Source organism: Myodes glareolus, chromosome 12 (assembly GCF_982192425.1).
Source record: "Myodes glareolus chromosome 12, mMyoGla1.1, whole genome shotgun sequence".
NCBI lineage: Eukaryota > Metazoa > Chordata > Mammalia > Rodentia > Cricetidae > Myodes > Myodes glareolus.
In genome coordinates this window covers 31,816,590-31,837,838 of record NC_142037.1, presented here as the reverse complement: position 1 = coordinate 31,837,838, position 21,249 = coordinate 31,816,590, and the positions used below count along the sequence as shown (strand labels likewise).

Below are 21,249 nucleotides of genomic sequence, written 5' to 3'. Positions count from 1 at the left end.
AGGGGCTGGTCGCGGGGCACATGCTCAGCTGGCGTTAATTGTTTTGATCTGTGCTCTCAGCCTCAGCGTCTTGTCCTCACTTCTGCTCTCTCCTCCCACTTCTTTCTATTTGTCTGTCTCACTTTGCCAAATTGTTCATTCATCGGCTAGAACACAGTGTGTACCAAGGCTTGCGCTAACTGCTAGAGAACCTGAGATGAAAAATACTCGCGACAGATTGCCACACGGGGTTAGAGGATGTGCATGGGGAGCCTGTGAGGGCCCAGCGGGAGGCACCCCGACTCTTAGCCCTCTTGTCTCCTCCCTAGGAGATCATCACCTCCATCCTGTTGAGTGGGCGAATCGGGCCCAACATCCAGCTGGCTGAATGCTATGGGCTGAGGCTGAAGCACATGAAATCAGATGAGATCCACTGGCTGCACCCACAGATGACGGTGGGCGAGGTGCAGGACAAGTATGAATGTCTACACGTGGAAGCTGAGTGGAGGTAGGAATGGCACCCTCCCTTCGAGCATTCCCAAAGCTCAGAATCTAGAAAACTGGAGTGGCTTCCTAGCTTTAGTCCTCCCACGGTGTCCTGATGTGAGTGTTTACGAAATCTCACCCGGTTTCATAGCGAATCCCCATCGCGGGACAATACCTAGGCACAGTCCCAGACCAGATGCTGTTGGTGCTATGGTGAAGAGGAGCAGAGGGAGGGAAGGGAGAAGAACCCAGGTCAAGGGCTGACTTTTGAACTAAGGAAGCTCCATTGGGGAGAAGAGACGGCATTCAGTGCTAGCTATCTGTGAACCCCAGGGCCTGCTGACCTTTTCCCTGGCATGGTTCTCTGCCCAGTCAAAAACAGGAAAAGAAGAAACTGATCTAGATCCATGGGCAGAGCCCTCCTGGATACCCTTGCATGCTGAAGGGTAGAGTAGTTTTGACCCCTCTTGGGAGTTCGGCTCTCCCGTGTCTACCAGAGTCTGTGTTGTTATAGGTATGACCTTCAGATCCGCTACTTGCCAGAAGACTTCATGGAGAGTCTGAAAGAAGACAGGACCACACTGCTGTACTTTTACCAACAGGTGAAAAGTGCCCTGGTGTCCCAGAACACTTTAAATGCTGAGTGCATCCATTCTCTGCAGGGGAGGTGGCAAGATGAAACCCAGCCCTGTAGAAGGCTTCCCACCCACCGAGGCTGTTTCTTATGCCCCCAGCTCCTCTTGTGCTTCTGTGTGACCAGGTACCTGGCTAGTGAAGCAGGAAAAAGCAGGCTGGCGCATGAGCAGTGAGGTGTGCCTTCCAGCCCACTTTTGCCACCAGTCTCCCTGGTATTCTCAGGGGCTTCATTTGCATGAGTTTGCTTTCTCCTCTTTAAGTCTAGAATAATCATAAAGACATCTGCTTTAGAGAGCTGTCGTGAGGACCAAGTGATGTCCATAGCAGGATGCTGTTGAATTGGCCTGAGGAAGAACCAATCACGCCTTGTAGTTCTTACCAATTCTCATGGTGTAAATGCTCCTGTTGTGGCCTCTTTCAAGCTACCACATAGCACCCACCAGCTCACAGAAGTTTCTCAAGTGTGCTAGCTGGCTCTCCTGAGCTGTCTGAGCCTCCTTCGCATGCCCAACAGAGCACCTGCACAGAGGATGCTCCACCTGCACAGAGGATGCTCCGAGCAGCGGGGATGGAGCAGGCACCACCAGCTGCTTTCTGGTCTTAGCCTGCACCTCCCTTGGCCAGACATGAAGCTAGGCTTTCCTTGAGCTCTGAGTGACATCTATAACCACTTAACAACATGGGCTTAGATAAGTTACCAACTCCTCCCCTAAATCTTTCTTCCTTCCTCCTTTCTTCCCTCCTTCTCTCCTTTCTTTCTTCCTTCCCTTCCATCCTTCCTTCATTTATCTCTCTTACTTACTATGAACCTTCCTTCTCTTTTACTTTTTTCTTACAATACTAAAAGCTTTACCTAGGACACAATACCTGCTAGGCAACTGTTCTTTAACTAAGCTGAATCCTCAGCCATTCTCCCCCAACCATCACCACATCATCTCCTTTTTATTTTATTTGGTTTTTGAGGCAGGGTCTGTCTATGTAACATGACTGTCCTGGAGCTCCTTGTGTAGACCAAGCTGGCCTGGAACTCATAGAGAGTCATCTGCCTCTGTCTCCCAAGTACTAGGATTAAAGACACGTGTCACCATGCTGGTCCCCATTAAGTTGATCGAGATGGTCTTGACAAACTCCCATAGCCCAAAGAGACCTTGAACTTGCAATCCTCCTGCTTCAGCATCCAGAGAGGTTGAGATTATGGGCCTGAACCACTAGACCTGGTTTCAGTTTTATTATCTCCAAACTGGCAGTGGGAGATGGGATGGAGGCCCTAGTCCATGGTAGCAAACTGTCTTAGTTGCCTTTTCATTGCTGTAAGGAGGCACCATGACCAAGGCAATTTATAGAAGAGTTTATCAGTCTTACAGTTTCAGAAGGTGAGGCCAAGATCGTTATGGTGGGGGGCATGGCAACAGGCAGGCAGACATGGCGCTGGGGTACTAACTGATACTTGGAACCTTATCTGCAGGAAAGAGGCAAAGAGGGAGATGGTCTGGGCTTTTGAAATATCCAAACCTGCCTCCAGTGATACCTCCTCCCACTAGACTGTACTTCCTAACCCATCCCAAACAGGTCCTCCCACTGGAGACCAAGCATTCAAATTTATCAGCCTGAGGGGGGGGCATTCCCATTCAACCCACCAACATATGCATGAGAGACATAGCCCAGGAGGCATCTGCGTGTTTACCTCCCGGGGCTTGTGCTCTGGAAAGGAACACTGAGGGCCTGAGTCTGACCCGTGGCCTTTCTTCCTTCAGCTCCGGAACGACTACATGCAACGCTATGCTAGTAAGGTCAGCGAAGGCATGGCTCTGCAGCTCGGCTGTCTGGAGCTCAGGTAAGTAACTGTGAGCCCTCTTGAGGGAGAGCACAGTGCTGGCTTTGGACTCGTTGGCCTGTGCCTCCTCTAGGAAGTGAAAGTGGGTATACGAGAACAGGAAGAGGAGACGAGGCTAACATTCTGAAGGCCTCACCATCTGGTCTTCACGGTAGACATGGGAGGAGGGCAACTTCTGCTTGGTCTGGTCTCCTGCCCTGTCTTGGCCTGTCTCTGCCCTTACCTCTGAACTGCCTGTCTCTCCCGCCTGCCCATCACTGTTGCTATCACTCAGTGATTCAGACATGCTTCTGGGACGGTAGCCTGAGTCTAGAACACCTCCCAAAGGTGGGGATCTCAATTTGGGCTGCCTATTGTTGCATCTCAAGCTCCAAGAGATAGGTACTCAATCTGAACGTATGCTAACATGTCATCCAACCACGACTTCTAATTCACGGTGTATGGAGGTGGCATGTGTACATAGTTAATTATAATCGGAGGCAGAACGAATATGCCCCAAACAGTCTTCTACCAGGAGACATTAACGAGGAAAAAGAAACTCGAACTATTCCTCAAAGGAAATGAAAGATAATGGGTGAGGTTAGGGTGGGGGGACTGGAGCATTTCCAGACCCAGGGATCCATGGACGTAAAAGCTTTGGGTGGAGAACCACAAGGTATGAGATAGTGGAAACAATGACTATTATGATGGCAGGCTGATGACATCATTAGAATGACATAATTAGCATGAGCCAGAGGGACAGTCTATGAAGCCAGATTTTACTCTTAGCTGTTGGGTCCCATTGCTGTTTGAGGTAGAAGAGGATCCCGTGGCTAAGCCTGCGCTTTTAGCCTGTTCTTGACCAAGGCCACAACGCCTTCAGTTTGACCATCCATCTGTCACTCCATCTCCCTCCCCTGCTCTGCACCCCCGTCTGTGTAATAGTGGCTTCAGCATCTGACGGCATGCACGTTGTGGTCACCTGGGAGGTAGAAACACTAGGGGCCCACCCTTAGCCCTGTGGTTTACAAGACCTGTGTGGGACCTTTGGGGAAGGTTTAGATGTAGTCAGCCTCGTTTGAAATTGCCAGAAGACTTCCAGGACTGTTGCCAGGGAAACCCTGACCAAGTGTTACTTCCAGTTGTCCCAGTTCTGGGGAGAATTCTGACGCTACCCAGGACTTCTAAGTTAACTGAAGATTGAACTCAGCTGTCACTTCTGTGGGACTGGGGCCTTGGAGAGAGGGTGATGGGCTCCAGGAAGAGACTGTGCAAGCAGAAGGGGAAGGTTCCTCATTGATTTGAGTAGCTAAGATTGCTGGCCTCTTAGGGACTTTTCATAGCCTTACAACTAGTGGCAGTTGGTACCAACAAGCAAGGACCCATCAACATCACCATAAGGGTCTGTTGTCTTGGATAATCAGAGCTGGAACACCAGAGATGCCATGAAGTTTGTTACATATGCCTCTGTCTGTCTTCTGGGTCTGCTGAAGTCCTGAAGCCTGCACCACGTACTACAGGATTCCTCTTGGAAATGAGACCATTTGGAAAAGCAGTTCTGTTGAACTTTGTCTTCCTGGGGCCCATGCTAGATTGTGGTTCACTTTGAGACTCCAGTAAGCCCCCATTCAGATCTGCTGGCAAATTACTTCATATTCTCACTCTCTCCAACCATCTCCAAACTGGTATTGGTTATAGCCCAAATGTCAAGCGTGGCACTCAAGGGCTAGACAACCAGAGAGGTATCTGAGTTGGCCTCTGAAGACAGGCTCATCGAGAGTGCACGGTGTTCCAGAGTCTGTTCCCTCGTCACCTTAGGGTTATCCCCAAATCTTTGTTTCTTGGCCCAACACCCTGCCATGTGTGCCCTAAGCCTCATAGAGAGTCAGGCTCTGACTCAGGGCTAGGGATGTGGTGTTCTAGAGTGGGTGTGGAAAGCATCTATGTAAACCTGGTAGACTTTGGGCCCAGTGATTGTCAGATGGCAAGGTAGAATGCAGGGTTTCCATGGTGATGTGGCGAGTGGGTCTTTACAATCAGATTACCACCATTTCTCACTAAGAGAAGGGCACATTTTTGAAAATCAGACAATAAGGCGAAACCTTCTAGAACTGTGGTTCTTTGCTGAAAAATCATGAATAGTAGTGCCTCATTCTACTAAGATCAAGGGTTGCATAAGCTGCCTACAGATAAATGACATCACCAGGAAACAAAGAACATATCCTTCCCTGGCTTAAAGACGTATGATACCAGCATAGGACAGGAGGCTGGTGACACCAGACCTCAGGGGCCTGGGTTCCTGTTGAGAAGAATTGGGTTGACTGGGAAGAACAAAGACTCTGAAGTGAGGTGCCTAGACAGGACTCTTAAGTTTTCATTTTGTGCTGCTCTTGACAAGTTACTTAATCTCTCTGTGCCCTGATTTCTTCATCTTTAAAGCAAGAATGGTGTTAGGAAGAGCACCGTGGAGGACTGTTGGGAAGCCCGAGTTAGTTAAAAGATTCGGAGCCCTTAGAACAAAGACAGGGACAGACAGTTGTTTATTTGTTGACTGTAGATGGGGTCTGGGATCTGGAAAGTCCTAAAGAGAGGCAGAGGGACCAGGAGGAGGTCACAGGCCCTGGCATGTACCTAAAGGGTAAGCATAATGGGAGAAAACTGAGGGGGAGCAAGCAGCCTACCTCCATGTTTGTGCCAAGTGGGCAGGCTAGAACCTTTTCTTGTTGCTCTTAATTGCACTGTGGCCCAGGATCTCATGTATGCCAGGCCAGCCCTCTAGCACCGGAACGGACCCCTCCGCCCCAGCTCACTCGTCTTTGTTGTTATTTAGAGGAGTTTAGGTCCACAGCAAAAGTAAGCAGAAGGCACAGGGCTTTCTTATGGATTCTGAGCCCCAAACATACACAACTTTCCCTATCACGAGTGTGTCTCAAGAGCGGCGTGATTCCTACAGTCGACGACCACCCACAGATGCCCCAGCGTCACCCAAAGCCCGCAGCTCACATCACACTTCACCTCGGTGTCGCACAGCCTGTGAGTGTGGACAAGGGTATGTGCCCACTACGGAAATGGCAGGCAGGACTTTCACCGCTCTGACCGTCATCCATTGGCCTCTCCCACCCTGGCCACCACTCATCTTTTGATTGTCGTCATGGTGCTGCCTTTCTCAGACTGTCACGTGACTGAAATGAGAGCTAACTGACATTTATTTATTTTATTATAGATGCCAAATACCTCACATTGTGTAAATGTCCTACTACAAACTAAAATATGAAGTTCATGGGCCATCCGCTAGAAATTAGTCAGAAATACCAAATAACTTATCTTCTGTGACCCGAGGCTACCAGGGACACTTATACTTGTGCCTGGCACCTCCCACACCCAGCGTAACAACAGAATTTTCTGAACCAAAGAATCATAGTGCATGTGTCACCCAGGATTTTTTAGGAAGTGACTGATGAGTTAAGATTAGGATTCGAGAAAGAATACTCACCTTGCTTTGATTCAGAAAGAATCTGACCTTGTGGTTAACCTATAAATGTTGATAGCAAGTTAACATTTTATTAGTGCCAAGTGGATTTTGCATGTCTTTATTTTCTTTAGTCCTGGGGATTGAGGGTGGATCTGTCATGAGTCTGCACATAGACTACTGCCATCTAGTGTTTGCTTCTCAGAATTGCAGGCTCAGCCTGCGGAGAACCAGCCAGCAGAAGAGGCACTCCAAGCAGGTGCAGCTTCACTCAGTGATGGATGTTCCTCGACAGCCACCCAAACAGAAACATCTCAGCACAGAGTCCCTGGGGAAAGCAGGGTTTCTGCCCTCCAGGAGCTCTGAATGATGTATGATGGCTCCAAACACTGGAAACAGAGTTTGGACTGAAGCACGGTTGAGTTAGGTACTTCTGTCTATGGTGGTTCTAAGACCAGTTTACAGGGCCGTCAGGATGGAAAGAGTAAGCTGTGAAAACTCAAGGCAGGAGACTGGGGCTATCTGAGCCTCCTTTCCTAATTCAATACTGTTCTATTCGCCACATTCCAAAACATTCTAAAGCTTTTTCTGGTTTTGAGTTTCTTAATGTTTTCAATTTTCATTTTTGACACAGGGCCTTACGTAGCTCAGGTCACCTTCAGACTCACTAAGTATCTGAGGACAACCTTGAATTTCCGATCCTCATCCCTCTACCTCCAAAGTGCTGGGATAACAGGGGTATAGTGTACCATCACACCCAGCTCAAAGCTCCTTAAGAGTACTGTTTAAGTATTTTGTGAACATATCTCTTTCATCACAAATCTCAAATCCCATTCATTCATCCCTCAAAGGCTGTTCCCCCAAGTGACCTTAAGGGATCACCCATACTTGTTCTGGGAGGACAGTCTCTTCAGAGGGTTCATCCCTCTGGCTGGCATACTCTTTCATTCCCCTCTTCAGCCTGAGAAAGGCTCCATTTCTAAGTTTTGTTTTTGAATGACACAGGGATTGTATGCATCCATCAACATATGTGATTTCTTTATGGTCAGAATGTCTCAAATCCTCTCCTGTTGCATTTGAAATATTAAATTGTTGTTAGCTTCAGTCACCCCAATGTGCAGCAGGACACAGAGCGTATTTCTCTTCTCACACTTTAACATTACAAGGTAGTCGGGGATGGGGAGGTAAATGCTTCCGTATTTGGGTTCTTTAAACTGTGTGAGTTGGTGCTAGCTGCCTAGCTTTATCTGCAGAGGGAATCTTAAAGCAGGTCTAGGAAACATCTGTTTAAGGAAATGGTCACCCTCACTCCATGATGAGTCAACCAAGAGTCTCTGTATCTTGAAACCTTTTCTAGTCACTTCCCTTGGCTCATGCATTGTCCCACAAGTTAGACTGTGACATCTGTCAGACCCCTGACTTGAGGTTGGTTCTGTCTTCACTGGCAAGGAAAAGCTTCAATGACTTGGTGTCTTAGTTTTTTGTATGCTTTGCAATCTCAAATCCCATCCCTAGTGGCATACCTCATCCAACAAAGCCACAGCTCCTAATGCTTCCCAAACAGTTCCACCAACTGGAGACCATTCAAACATATGAGCCCATGGGGACCATTCTCATTCAAAACACCACACTCCTCTCCTTGGTCCCCATAGGCTTGTGGTCACATTACAATGCAAAATGCATTTAATCTAACTTCAAAAGTCCCCATAATCTATCACAGTCTCAACACAGTTTTAAAAGTCCAGAGTCATTGAAGACTCAAGGCACTCTCTTAACTGTAAACACATATAACATAAAAAAGCAAATTATATACTTCTGACATATAATGGAACTGAATATACATTACCATTCCAAAAGCAAGGAAAGGGGGCACAGTGAGAAAATACTGGATCAAAGCAAGACTGAAAACTAGAAGGGAAAATTCCAAATCTTGTTGCTCTGTGTCTAATATCAGAGGGCTTAGATAACTTTAACCCTCTGGATTTGCTGACTATGACACGCTCTCTTGAGTTGTTTCCACTCCCTGTATGTCACTCTCTCCCTGAGAGAGTCTCATGGCTCTCAAATCTCCTACATGTTGGGATCTCCAGAGCAATCCGGTTTCACTTTCATAGCCTCATGCAGTGGCCTCCATGCAGGAGCTCCCATGCGACACACTTGACCTCAGTGGCTTTCCTCAACCATGGGGGGAGATTCCATGGCCCGTTTACACATGTATCCTTCATAACTCTGGATCCAGGACAATGTGGACAGCACTGCCAGGTTTGACTTCCCATGTGAATAGAGCCTGGCTCCTTGAATCACATTTGCAAAAGATTTTCTTTGTTATTGCTTTTTAGTAGCAGAAAAGTCCTCTGGCCTTTTCTTTTTATGAGTTGGAAGCTGAACTGTGTGGGGTCTTGCTGGAGAGCATCCTCTCTTTATTTTGGTTTATGTCAAGCCTCTCCTTATCTCTTTTAGGACAAGCCTTGACTCCAACATTAAATTTCCTAGTCTTCTTTTTCTCTTTAAACTATATGTGAGTATTTCTTTTTGTCATGCTTGCTCCTTTTCATTGTAGACCGGCATGCAAGTGCTTACTAATAATCATGTGACAGAGTCAATATTAGGCTATCTTGAAATATCCTCTTCCAAGGAGACTAATACAATACTTTTCAATTTAACTTCAGGCAGATTCGTAGGACAAGGGAAGAAAGTGGTTTCTTTCTTTCTTTTTTTTTTTTTTTTTTTTTTTTGTCAAGCTATCACGAGTAGTCTCTTGTGAGACCACAATCACAAGGCAGAGAGAACACTGGGAATGTTGAGAGTCTTTGGAAACCTCAAAGCCTGCCCCCAATGATGCACCTTTTCCAACAAAACCACACCTCCCAATCCTCCCCAAACAGTTCCACCAACTGGGGACCAAGTATTCAAACATATGGGCCTATGGGGGCCATTCTCATTCCAACTACCACAATGGTATTTCGGATAGAACTAAAATCCTCTTTGTTGGTTCCTTGACAGTCAACATCTGTACCGTTAGAACACAGCTCTGTGAAGCAAGCCAGTGTGTGCATTATCTAGGGCACGTGTTGTAACTCACTTAGTCCTCCGGGGAGTGTGAACAACCACACCATCTAGAACAGTTCTGGGAGGGCTTCTTCTGAGGTTTACTAGGAATGTTCTGGGAAGCAGGTGGCACTAGCCTGGGAAACTTTTAAAGCCTCCACTATTGACCTTAGAGAACTTAACCACAGGGACACTTCGGTGAAGGGTGGAGTCACCCTGGACAGGCCCATTATATCTCAGAGTTGAAGCTCCTCCTGCTACCCAGCCATCCTGTGATTTCTGAGCCTTCAGACCTACCCTCCACAGGCTCACCCCCTTTCTAGGCACTGCTCTAGCCAAACCCAAAGAGTGAAGTGGGGGAGGGGACAAGCCATGGTTCTTCATTTCCTAAGTGCTCGTTTAGGGACACTTAGGGCTGAATGATTTCTTGTCACAATACTGTCTCCATGTGTACAAACTGTAGCACACATCTCTAGATGCTGCCAGCACCACGTGCAGCAATCCAAAGCACCTCCAGATATAGACAAGTGTTTCAGGCTGGGGGAGGGAGGGGATAGGGTCAGGTTGCCCCATTGAGGACACTTAGGCCCAGGCAAGAAATTTGTTTGGTAAATCAAGCATATACAACACAACTACGGGTTTTAGTTTAGTTTAGTTTTAAGGCAGGGACTCACTCTGTACCCCAGCCTGACCGGGAACACGCTCTATGGCCCAGGCTAGCCTCAGACTTTCGACCCTCCTGCTACATGCTAAAATTCCAGGTTTAGCCTAATTTCTTTGTTTTGTTTCCTGGCTTCCCTTCACTTGATATGGTTTAAGACTTTCTACCTCTTCTCTCTGTTTGGAAGAAGGTAGGATGGAGGTTTCTCTCACTATTGTTAGCTAGAATTCAGTGGTATTCCCCAGGCAATCATGGATTGTCCTGGCCACACTATACTCAGTCAAATGCGCCCCTTCTTGATTGAATAAGAAAAATAAGAGTGTGTGTGTGTGTGTGTGTGTGTGTGTGTGTGTGTGTGTGTAAAAGGTGGGAAGTTCATAGAAAAACATTCCCTTCATAGATCTGATATCTAAGAAAGGGGTGGATCTTAGTGTTCATTGCCCCAGGGGATCACTAAGAGGAAGGAATAGGGCTATCCATGAAGTCCATATGTAATGGTGGGCAGACTTCCTCTCAAGACCATGGCCTTAGGAGGTTTACATAGCCCCTGGTCTTATGATACTCACTACCTTAATTTTTTTCCATGTGAACAAGTAATGCTAATTTACTATGGAATGCTAAGAACATGCAGGAAAGGAAAAGAAAAAGCTCCCTAAAAGTACCTGAAATTCACTTAACCAGGGATGGCCTCATCAAGAGGCAAGTCTATTCAGAAGTTTTTCAATGCATTTGGTTTTCTAAAATTACTATTAATATTCATCAAGAGGTAATCATTTCTATGGCTTTATAGTGTGTTTGAGAGTATATTCCAAGTCACTGAGTCTTAAAACCTGTTAAGAAGCGAGTGACCCATATTGGACATTAGGGGTGGGGTGTGTTTCTCCTATGATTCATGGTGTTGTGTTCTTTTTTTTCCCAGAGTATGGGAATACGTGGGGTCCTGAGTTTTTTCACAGCCTTGTTTACGTTTGCCTTTTAACCTACCAAGAAAAAACACTGTAGGATCTGGAGAGATGTCTCAGGAGTTAGGAGTGCTTACTAAGCACTGAACTGAAATTCAGCCCTTTGCGCCCATACCGAGTTCCTCACGAAGACCTGGAACTCTAGCTCAAAGGGGTCTGGCCCCCTATTCTGGCCTCCACAGGCAGCAGAGTGCATGCATGCATGTGCCAGCACACATGGGGACACAGATCTTAAATAGCCTAGATAAATAAAGTGGAAGCCAGAGAGCCAGAGCATTTCTATGTCCCAGAGAGCTGGGGCCGCTGTTTCGTATTCCCGCACACCTGTCTGCTCGCAGTGTTAGTGCAGAAGGATCGCCAGGTACCTGTAAACATCGCGCTAAAGGGACTCTGAGGGACTGTAATGGAAGACCAAGAGTAGGACAGTATCTACAATAGCTGATGATTGATTAGTAGCCACAGTGACCTTGACAGTGTAGGAAGTCCGGTGTACTTGGGGGCACTGTCTAGTTCGTCTCATATTAAAACCACAATTGCTACAGATAAGCTATCATTATGATTTGTACTATTATATTCCACATTATTGTTTTCCAGTATAGTCCTTGTTACCTCATATAGTCACAATACATAGTATATAGTCATTTAGCATGTATTATTATATAGATGCATGACTTAAAGATGGGAAATTTATATTACCTGGCAACAGAATTATTATTGTCATTTTTTTTCTTGTGAATTCTAAACTTTTATATGTACTACAGTTAGTTATCTAGATGGAAATGCGAACATACATACCCACATTGGGAGATGATGTCCCTAGGCTGAAAGCTGCTGCAGATTATTGCTTTTAGACATTTCATATGTACGTGTGTGTGTGTGTGTGTGTGTGTGTGTGTGTGTGTGTAGTGGGGGTAAGAGATCAACTTATTGGAGCCGGTTCTTTTTATCCCTTTTATCCCGTGTGACCTCAGGCTTGGTGGCGAGTGCCATTGCCCTCAGAGCCCAAGGCTTGTTTGTCTCTACTGATGCTGATAGAGCTATTTTCTTTCTTGGTTGTACAACCATGAAACCCAAGCCCCAAAGCAAAGGCTAGAGTCTCCCAGGAAAGAAATTCGCTGGCTTCCTCTTTCCTGACAGTTTCATAAATATCTGGTTGTATTGCTCTTTGAATCTGCCCCACCCCCACTCCCGTGGTCCCGATATCTGGTAGAGAAAGTTGCTTATAGGCCAACACATGGACACTGGAGGCCCTCCTCTGAGGATCTCCCCCTCCAGCTACCTGCCCTTCTCCAGGCTATCTCTGTCTCTCTCTCCCCAGGAGATTCTTCAAGGACATGCCTCACAACGCGTTGGACAAGAAGTCCAACTTTGAACTCCTGGAGTAAGTTCCACGTTGGGCATGGCCTTCCCCACCCTTCCCCCAGTTTCCTGCTGTCCTGTCCACCTGTCCATCTCCCCAGCCCAGGGCCCTGTGGCTCACTTCCCCGGACTCCAAAGCCTTCTTACCTCCTTTTGGTTGGCCAGAAGTCCAGTGTGTCTGTCAAATGCAGCTTCTGTTTTTCCTTCTTTCAGAAAAGAAGTGGGTTTGGACCTGTTTTTCCCGAAGCAGATGCAGGAAAACTTAAAGGTGAGGGAAGCAGAAGGCAAGGAGCCCGGTAAGCCCTGTTCAGTGTGTGTCCTGGGATAAGAGCCAGCGCATCGGGAGCAGAGAACCTATGGCCTTAGGCTACCAGACATTAGACAGCTGATGTGTTTGTGGTAGGCTCTCCGGGCCTGGGAATCAGGATGAAATACACCTGGCTCAAGACTGCCTCAGAGACTTGATTCATTTTATGGCCCGGGTCCTAAGATTCCATGTCTCCTGCCTTCCCTCCCAGGGTGCGGGTGAACTTCTGTAGAGACAGTTGTGAGCTTTAGGGAACACACCTGGGGCTTCTGCCAGGGTGGACCCTGCTAGCCGTGCTGCAGCAGTGGGGAGCACCTCCCTAAGTCCTAAGGCAGGAACCTGAACTGACTCAGCACTGCCCAACCCCTTCCCAGCCGAAGCAGTTCCGGAAGATGATCCAGCAGACCTTCCAGCAGTATGCCTCACTCCGGGAGGAAGAATGCGTCATGAAGTTCTTCAATACCCTGGCAGGCTTTGCCAACATCGACCAAGAGACCTATCGCTGCGAGCTCATTGTAATGGCCTCTTCTTCTTAACCTCACGCTGCCTGACCCCCAAGCCTCTGGGATAGGACTCCAGGGGGCCAGTGTGGGGGAGGGAGGAGAGTGGGAGGGGTGAGAAAAGGGATGGGAAGAGGCAAACTGTATGGTGGGGTTTAAGATGCAGGGATGGCAGAGATGGTGGTATTGAGTCCACCTTAACGTTTTCTTAACGTTTCTGAAAATGGGTGGGCAGCACAGAAACAGACCCCTTTTTCCTATTATTCCAGCAAGGGTGGAACATTACCGTGGACCTGGTCATTGGCCCTAGAGGCATCCGTCAGCTGACAAGTCAAGATACAAAGGTAGAGAAGGCCCGAGAGCGAGTCTCACCTAGCTCCAGCCCAGAGATCTTTTCCTCTTCCCTGCCCGCTCTCCAGTCTCCCCATCAGCTCTTCCCCCCTACTCCCCATTGCTCAGGGCAGAGTCTTTATAAGGCCAGGCCCTTGGTGTAGATTTGCTGAGAGGATCTGGGGCTAACAGCACATGCCAGATGGTTCATTATTGACCATGTTGCTGCTGCTGCATGAATTGGGGTGAGGAGCGAGGCAAGGCCATTGCCATTGTTGTAGTGCACAAGGCAGAGCCTCTCCCAGGACTCCCTGGGGACCTGGGTCCAGTTCCGGCTCTACTGCCAACTTGCCATATGACCATGACAAGAGGACCTCCCTCCCTTCTTCTCCTGCCATCCGAGAGGGACCTTCCAGCCCTTTTCTCTCCATCCTAAAAAGAGACTGCCCTCTCACCACCCCTTATCCTTCCTCACCCCGATCCTGACCAGCTTCCTTGATCGGATCCTGGGGTTGAATGGCCTTTGGTTTCTCCCTGCCTCTTTCACAGCCTACCTGCCTGGCTGAGTTCAAGCAGATCAAGTCTATCCGGTGCCTCTCCTTGGAAGAGGGCCAAGCGGTCTTGCAACTGGGCATCGAGGGCGCCCCCCAGGTGAGCTTCTCTGGGGGACCTGGGAGTTCTGTGGGTGCAATTTATTCAATCTGGCCTCCCTGAATCCAGCAGGGACTAGGGGTTCTCTGTTGAAGGGTCTTTTTAAGAAAATTGTCCCTTTGCCTGATAAGACATAGGCACCTACCACCAAACCCAACAATTTAAGTTCAATCCCTCGGCCCCAGTCCATATAGTGGAAGGAGAGAAATGACTTATGTGACTTTTCTTCTGACATCCATGTTCACACAGTGACATGACAACCTCTCTTCTCCACCCCCTGATAAAGAAGTCAGTATAAACCAAACTAAAACTCTACCCAGTATGCAAACAAGGTTCTATGATAATGACAAGATTTAAGGAAATAAAAAAAAATATGCCTTTATCAGGAAAGAAGTAGAAAAGGCTTTATGTAGAGGCGAGTGCAAATAAGGAACATAGCAGAAGTCGAACATTTAGCTTATTTAAGCAATGGTTTAGACATCAAGATCTGAGGGACCTGGGGCTTTTTTGTAGGTAGCAATACAGGAGAGACCTCAGACCACCAAACACTTGTCTTTCTCCATTCACCAGCCTGTGCTGAGCCCCCAATCCTACCCACTTCCCACTTCTTAGTTTCTATGCATTCAAACTGAGCACTCCCGAAACACAAGGCATTGGGCTGCCTGCTCAGAGATCAGAAGAAGCTAGACCCAGCTAAGAGCCTTGGGTAGCCAGCAGGAGGGATGGCCAGCAGTGTGCCCCCTGGTGGCTATCTCTAACAACACACACACAATACTCCGGAAAGGTGTGGGCGGAATCCCACTGAGGTAGGGTCAGGTCCTGTAACCTCTTCTTCCTCCTTGTGGGATGAACTCTAGCGGAGGCTCTGCTTTCTCACCGGTGGCTGGCCTCTTCTCCACAGTCCCTGTCCATCAAAACCTCGTCCCTGGCAGAGGCTGAAAACATGGCTGACCTCATAGACGGCTACTGCAGGCTGCAGGGAGAACACAAAGGCTCTCTTATCATGAACTCGAAAAAAGGTAGGTTTCTCTCTGGACATAGAATAGCCCAGCAGAGGACAACAGAGGGAAGGGCAAGCGTTGATCCTTAAGTGAAAGCAAAAATTTTGGGAGTATGGGGAGGTGCTACCAAGTCAGTTCTCGGTGGCCAGCAGCCGGAAGTAACTTCTGGAGGCGTTGCGTCTGACGCTGCTGGCATATCGGAGCCTTGGCTAGCTTATGACTGTACTGTTCTGCATGACCCTGATTGGGGACCCCTCAGGAAATGGGCAAGGCTGGAGCATGTGATACTGGCAGGAGGAAGTTTACAAGGAGGGTTCTAGTTCCTGCCCAAGTTGTTTCCACTATGGTGCTGACGACAGCTTTGGAAGCAGCACCCCATCTGCCATCCATTCAGGCCCATACGTCCCTGGTTCCAAGCCTCCCTTCCTCTCTTTTTCTCCTAGATGGTGAGAAAAGAAACAGCCTGCCTCAGATCCCCACGCTGTGAGTATGGGAGGAATGCCTAAGCTCAGACTCTAGGTTAGGGCTGAAAGAGTGTGGTGAAGCCCCACCTCCCTTGTTCCTGAGAGAATGCTGGAGTCTGGCACTCCAGTGTGGTGTGTGTTCTTTCCCCATACACAAGCGTGGGGCTAGTCCCTGTTCCACCTGGGGCTGTCTTGAGAAGTCAGCTTCTGTCTTTCCTTCCACTCTTGCCCTTTGGAGTCCTGGGCTATGTTCCCAACTCACTGACAACCAGGTCGGCTGCTTTTCAAGATCCAGCCATTACCTGGTGGGCGGACAGAGGCAGAGTGAGCTGCCTGAGGGGAAGGGAACGTTGCAGGGCTCTGAGGTCAGCCACGCCTGCCCTTTGACCTTCTTGACCTTCTCCTACAGAAACCTGGAGGCTCGGCGGTCCCAACTCTCAGAGAGTTGTAGCATAGGTGAGCATGCTCTCTGTAACCTCGGCCTCTGCCCCTCCCTCATGCTTCCTCATCGCCTCTGCTTCCTCTCCTGATGTTACCAAGCCTTCTCTGCAAGTCACAGGGAACCACCTTCCCAATTATTTCTCAATGATATCTCAAAAATACCATGAGTGGCTGGCCTCGAACTTAGAGATCCGGCCGCCTCTACCTCCCAAGTGCTGGTATGAAAGGCATGAGCCACCACTGCCTAGCAGAATAGTTTGTACCAAGGTACTGTGTTGATCTTGGTCAGCTTTCAGGGCACAAACATAATACAATTGATTGAATGACTCAAAATCAGTCATTTATTTCTCTCAGCTCTGGAGGGCTGGCACATCCGGTCTCTGTAGATTCTGTCTGGTGGGGGCTCTCTTCTGGGTGTGCCTCCTTGCCGTGTGGTCACGTGGCAGAGAGAGCAAGCTCTAGCATGTCTTCTTCTAAGAACACTGATTTGGAATAGGAGTCCCCTCCTCTTGACGTCACCTAACTCTCATCACTTCCCAGAGACCCAGGCCAGCCATCGTACCATAGGGTAGGCCTGCAGCATATGGATTTGGGAGAGGTGAAAACATCAAGTTAATAATAAGGTCGAAGGGGTAATAATGCATTACTTGAAACTGGCAAAGCTGAGAGAGTGAGCATGGCTTCAGACTGAGGTGTCTTCCTTGACTCCTGGTGCAGGAGCCTGGCCTCTCCTGCATGGCCCTTTGCCTGTCCTGGCTTCCAAGTAGGAGTCATGACTTAGTTCCTGGCTGTGCTCAGTAAAAACACTGGGCCCATGGGCCGGGCTTCTTTCTGTCGTTACAGAATCAGACATCTATGCAGAGATTCCTGATGAGACGCTGCGAAGACCAGGAGGTAGGTTCTGGGTTCTTAAAGAGGCTGGTTACCCTACCACCACTGTGACCATAGTCGGGACCCCGGGAGGTGAAACCGCAAGAACTTCTGGGGTGAACCTTCATCCTCATCTGCATGTTCTCCGTCAGGGAAGATCCAAGGAACCCTTGGTTTGAAAGCTGAGATTCTATGCAGATTGGCCTAATGTGAACCTGTGTAGCTCAGTGAGGGCCTTAAAAATGTGGACCCAGGGACCAGGGACCAGGGAGAAGGGTGAAACATATCCCTGGATCTGAGAAAATAGGACAATTTGGATGTCATTTTCCAGTTAAGCCCTTAGATCTTTGCTGTTGCACACTCAGGTTCTCCCTGGGGAGGCCAGCTGGACTCAGGATTCTGGGGTCCCCCCACCCCTGTTTTCTCCCTCTGTGCAGGTCCGCAGTATGGTATTGCCCGTGAAGATGTAGTTCTTAATCGTATTCTTGGTGAAGGCTTCTTTGGGGAGGTCTATGAAGGGGTCTACACGAATCACGTGAGTCCCGGGCTGTTTCCTGGCATCCCTTTTCTGGGTAAGAGAGGAGCTGGGTGAGAGGTTGAAGGTGACTGACACACAGTGGGTCCTCATTCACAGCTAACACACAGTGGGTCCTCTTTCACAGCTGACGCACAGTGAGTCCTCATTCACAGCTGACACACAATGGGTATTCTTTCACAGTTGACTGATACACAGTGGGTCCTCTTTCGTGGCTGACTGATACACAGTGGGGCCTCATTCACAGCTGACGCACAGTGGGTCCTCATTCACAGCTGACACACAGTGGGTCCTCTTTCGTAGCTGACTGATACACAATGGGTCCTCATTCACAGCTGACGCACAGTGGGTCCTCATTCACAGCTGACACACAGTGGGTCTTCTTTCGCAGCTGATTGATACACAGTGGGTCCTCATTCACAGTTGACACACAGTGGGTCCTCTTTCACAGCTGACTGATACCCAGTGGGGCCTCATCCACATGGCCCAGGACTGTATCTGTAGCACCCAGGGAGTGAAGAATCATTCCCAAGATTGGGGAGCAGTGTCCTAGGGGTGGAAACACAGTGGGCTCTGAGGTTAATGGGAGAATGCTGAAGGGGAAGTAGGGTCAGATGCAGTTAGATAAGGGTCTGCGTAGCTCCAGCGGGACTTGGTGTCCAGGTTGCTAAAGCCTGGATGAGCCTTGCCTATGTGGTTATTCTTCGGCAGGCTGGAGAAGGCAGTATGGTTGAAAGCCAACAGTAAGGACAGAGAAGGAGGCCCTGCTTTCTTCTGAAGGAGCCCCTGTGTGTTCTGTCATATACCTGCTGGCCTTGGACAGATAATGTGACTGTGTAGCCTCATCTGTACACAGGGACTGAGTTTTCTGGTCTCTGAAGCCCTTTCTAGTTCTAACACAGAATGGCCCAGAAGGAAGGGAAAAAGGAGGAGAGCTTGGACAGAGATAAAAAAATGGGGTGTGGGGGGTGTGGGGTAGGCAGGGGTGAGGTGCCATGGAAGGGCTACACCATCTGCCTTCCCTGGGGTGGTAGCCAGTGCCGCACCGGTCATGCTGAGGATTGGGAAAGGGCACTCCCTCTAAATGTGGCAGAGTCCTTGAGCATATGCTCCCATTGCAGAAAGGAGAAAAAATTAATGTGGCTGTCAAGACCTGCAAGAAAGACTGCACCCTGGACAACAAGGAGAAGTTCATGAGCGAGGCAGGTAGGCATCCCCTGGGGAGGGGCCCCTGAGATGCTCCAGCCCTCAAGGATGAGGCACCCTGGAGGCTGGGAAGGAGAGGGTGTGAGCAGTAACGTGAACCCACCTCCCCTCCTGATTGTAAAAGAATTCTTGGCCCATATTTTGCAGCAGGGGCAGGAAACTGCCTTTTTCTCCTATGGCAGGAATGAGTGTGTAGCTTGGTGGCAGAGCACTTGCCCAGCATGCGTGAGGCCCGGTTTGATCCTCAGCACCGAGGAGAGAAAACCAAAACACTTTCTGTATGACCTTTGACCTGCTCCACCTCCCCGTCCCCCTTGCAGTGATCATGAAGAAACTTGACCACCCTCACATCGTGAAGCTCATGGGCATCATTGAAGAGGAGCCCACGTGGATCATCATGGAACTGTATCCTTATGGGGAGGTGAGCTCAGGGGGTGGAGGAGGAACCCCATGTGACAGCCGGGCTGCAGTCAAGCAGGGCACGGGAGACATCATCAGAGTTTCCCGCCTTCCATATTAAGCTGTTAGGTAGAGGAAATTGCCAAAACGTATTGCCACCTTTGACTTTGCCTCTGATGGAAAGGAGGGGTCAGTGGCTCCTGGAAGCCCCGTGCCTTGGTGCCATGCTGGGGTAGAATGGGTGGTTCTGATGGCATGTCTCCCTTCCTGCAGCTGGGCCACTACCTGGAGCGAAATAAGAGCTCCCTGAAGGTACCCACTCTGGTCCTGTACTCCCTACAAGTGTGCAAAGCCATGGCCTATCTGGAGAGCATCAACTGTGTACACAGGTAGGAACTGCGAGAGACAGCGTGGCCTGTGCCCAGCAACCGAGCATACTCAGCACTCAGTACCCGGGTAGTCTCCATGGAACATTTCCTCACTTATCCTAGGGTACTGAGAGGAAGTCCAAAGTCAGAGGTCCCACCGGAGCTTTGTGTCTTCTGGCGGGGGCCAGGGGATGGCTGCCATCTTGCCCAGAGCTCCATCTCCTCTCCTTCACCCACTGGGTGACACATGGCTTAGGAAGAAGGAAGGGGGCTGGAGAAGTGTCTGGAACATCAGAGTCTGTCACTCTCCCCCCTCATTCCACAATACCCCCGTCCCCTCCACTCCCCAGATACTTGAACTATGGCTGTAGTTGGCTCCTCCCCACTCGCCACCTGACTTTGTTCTTGTTCCCTTGATACCCTGAGCCCCAAGGAGACTCAACATCCTAAGGTGTTCACCATGCCACTGTCAAGGCCTGTGTGATTTTGAGTCTGAGTCTGTGTTGGGCCATGGAAGAGATCCAAACATTCCCACGTGTGTTCAGTGAGTCCCGTGGAGCATCCACTCAGTACCAGCCTGTGTTCTAGAACATAGGAGAAAGCCATGGTCAAGAGGAACAAGAATGTTTTCCTTTGGAAAACTCACATTCCAGAGCATGAGGGTCAAATGTGAGATGCACATGGCCCTGGGCCGAGGCTGTGTGTTCATAGAAAAAGCATCTTTTCAGTAGCAGAAGCAGCAGAAAGTGGCATGGTCTGTGAGAAGCAAGTGGGGCCTTTGGGGTTGGTAGTGACACTAAGGTGGCAGGTGGCCCATGTCAACAGGCACTCCCCAAGGAAAGCCAGACGCCTGGGAGTTTCAGGAGTTATGTTTCTCTTCCTGTCTGAAACCTGCTGGGATGTTCCTTCCGGCTGATGCCTGGTTCTCCTCGCTTGTGCCAGGGTCCCAAAGCCTCATGCTAGTCTTCAATCCTTCTTTCAGGGACATTGCTGTCCGGAACATCCTGGTGGCCTCCCCTGAGTGTGTGAAGCTGGGGGACTTTGGGCTCTCCCGGTACATCGAGGATGAGGACTATTACAAAGGTGAGAGCTTCCCAGGTGCCGGGACAGTTCATAGAGTTCAGAATCCCAGAAAAGGAAGCCTGAGGTTGAGGCAGCCTAGGTTAGTGTGCTCAGGCGAGTAGGAATACAATCCCAGATCTTTCATCCTTAAATAATTCCTGCAAACCCCTTTGTCCACACAAAGCCTCTGTGACCCGCCTCCCCATCAAATGGATGTCCCCCGAGTCCATCAACTTCCGCCGCTTCACCACCGCCAGTGACGTCTGGATGTTCGGTGAGTGGTGATTAAGGGGACCCAGAGAAGTGATGATTCTCCTGTCTGTGACCTGGGCAGGAGGACAGCACAGGGAACAAAGGGTCCCAGGGGCACTGAGAAGTCCCAAAGGTAGAGTGTCAGTGGAGAGCAGAAGAGACAGGGCTGAGGCCTGGTTGGGACAAACTGGCCTTATCTCCCTTGTAAAGACTCATGTGGCAAGCAAGTACTACACCTGCCATGCAGGACTATGTGGGAAAGGCTTCGAGGGATAGTCAAAGAAAACTGGCCAGTTTCTTTTGAGGAAGATGTCCAAGGAGAGAGAGGACCCGGCTGGGTCTGATGGACACAGCGCACGGTATATGATCCACTGGCCCTGCTGTTTGTGGGACACTCATTGTCCCTCCCATCTTCCCCCTGAGGAAAGTAAGACTCAGCTGAGTCAGGGG

General features: G+C 49.2%; 1 protein-coding gene across 6 annotated transcripts in view; it reads left to right on the top strand.

The window, feature by feature from the left end:
* Ptk2b (protein tyrosine kinase 2 beta) overlaps nt 1–21,249 on the top strand; it is a 126,844-nt gene that overhangs the window by 88,344 nt on the left and 17,251 nt on the right. For all 6 annotated transcript variants that reach the window (XM_048421737.3, XM_048421736.3, XM_048421735.3 and 3 more), the window contains exons 3-20: nt 309–487; nt 980–1,067; nt 2,856–2,935; nt 12,373–12,435; nt 12,627–12,681; nt 13,095–13,235; nt 13,490–13,564; nt 14,100–14,201; nt 15,103–15,220; nt 15,646–15,685; nt 16,076–16,122; nt 16,951–17,001; nt 17,415–17,512; nt 18,634–18,718; nt 19,039–19,139; nt 19,391–19,506; nt 20,468–20,568; nt 20,732–20,821. In XM_048421737.3, coding sequence (XP_048277694.2) covers nt 309–487; nt 980–1,067; nt 2,856–2,935; nt 12,373–12,435; nt 12,627–12,681; nt 13,095–13,235; nt 13,490–13,564; nt 14,100–14,201; nt 15,103–15,220; nt 15,646–15,685; nt 16,076–16,122; nt 16,951–17,001; nt 17,415–17,512; nt 18,634–18,718; nt 19,039–19,139; nt 19,391–19,506; nt 20,468–20,568; nt 20,732–20,821 — 1,630 coding nt within the window. The remainder of the gene's footprint in view (nt 1–308; nt 488–979; nt 1,068–2,855; nt 2,936–12,372; nt 12,436–12,626; nt 12,682–13,094; nt 13,236–13,489; nt 13,565–14,099; nt 14,202–15,102; nt 15,221–15,645; nt 15,686–16,075; nt 16,123–16,950; nt 17,002–17,414; nt 17,513–18,633; nt 18,719–19,038; nt 19,140–19,390; nt 19,507–20,467; nt 20,569–20,731; nt 20,822–21,249) is intronic.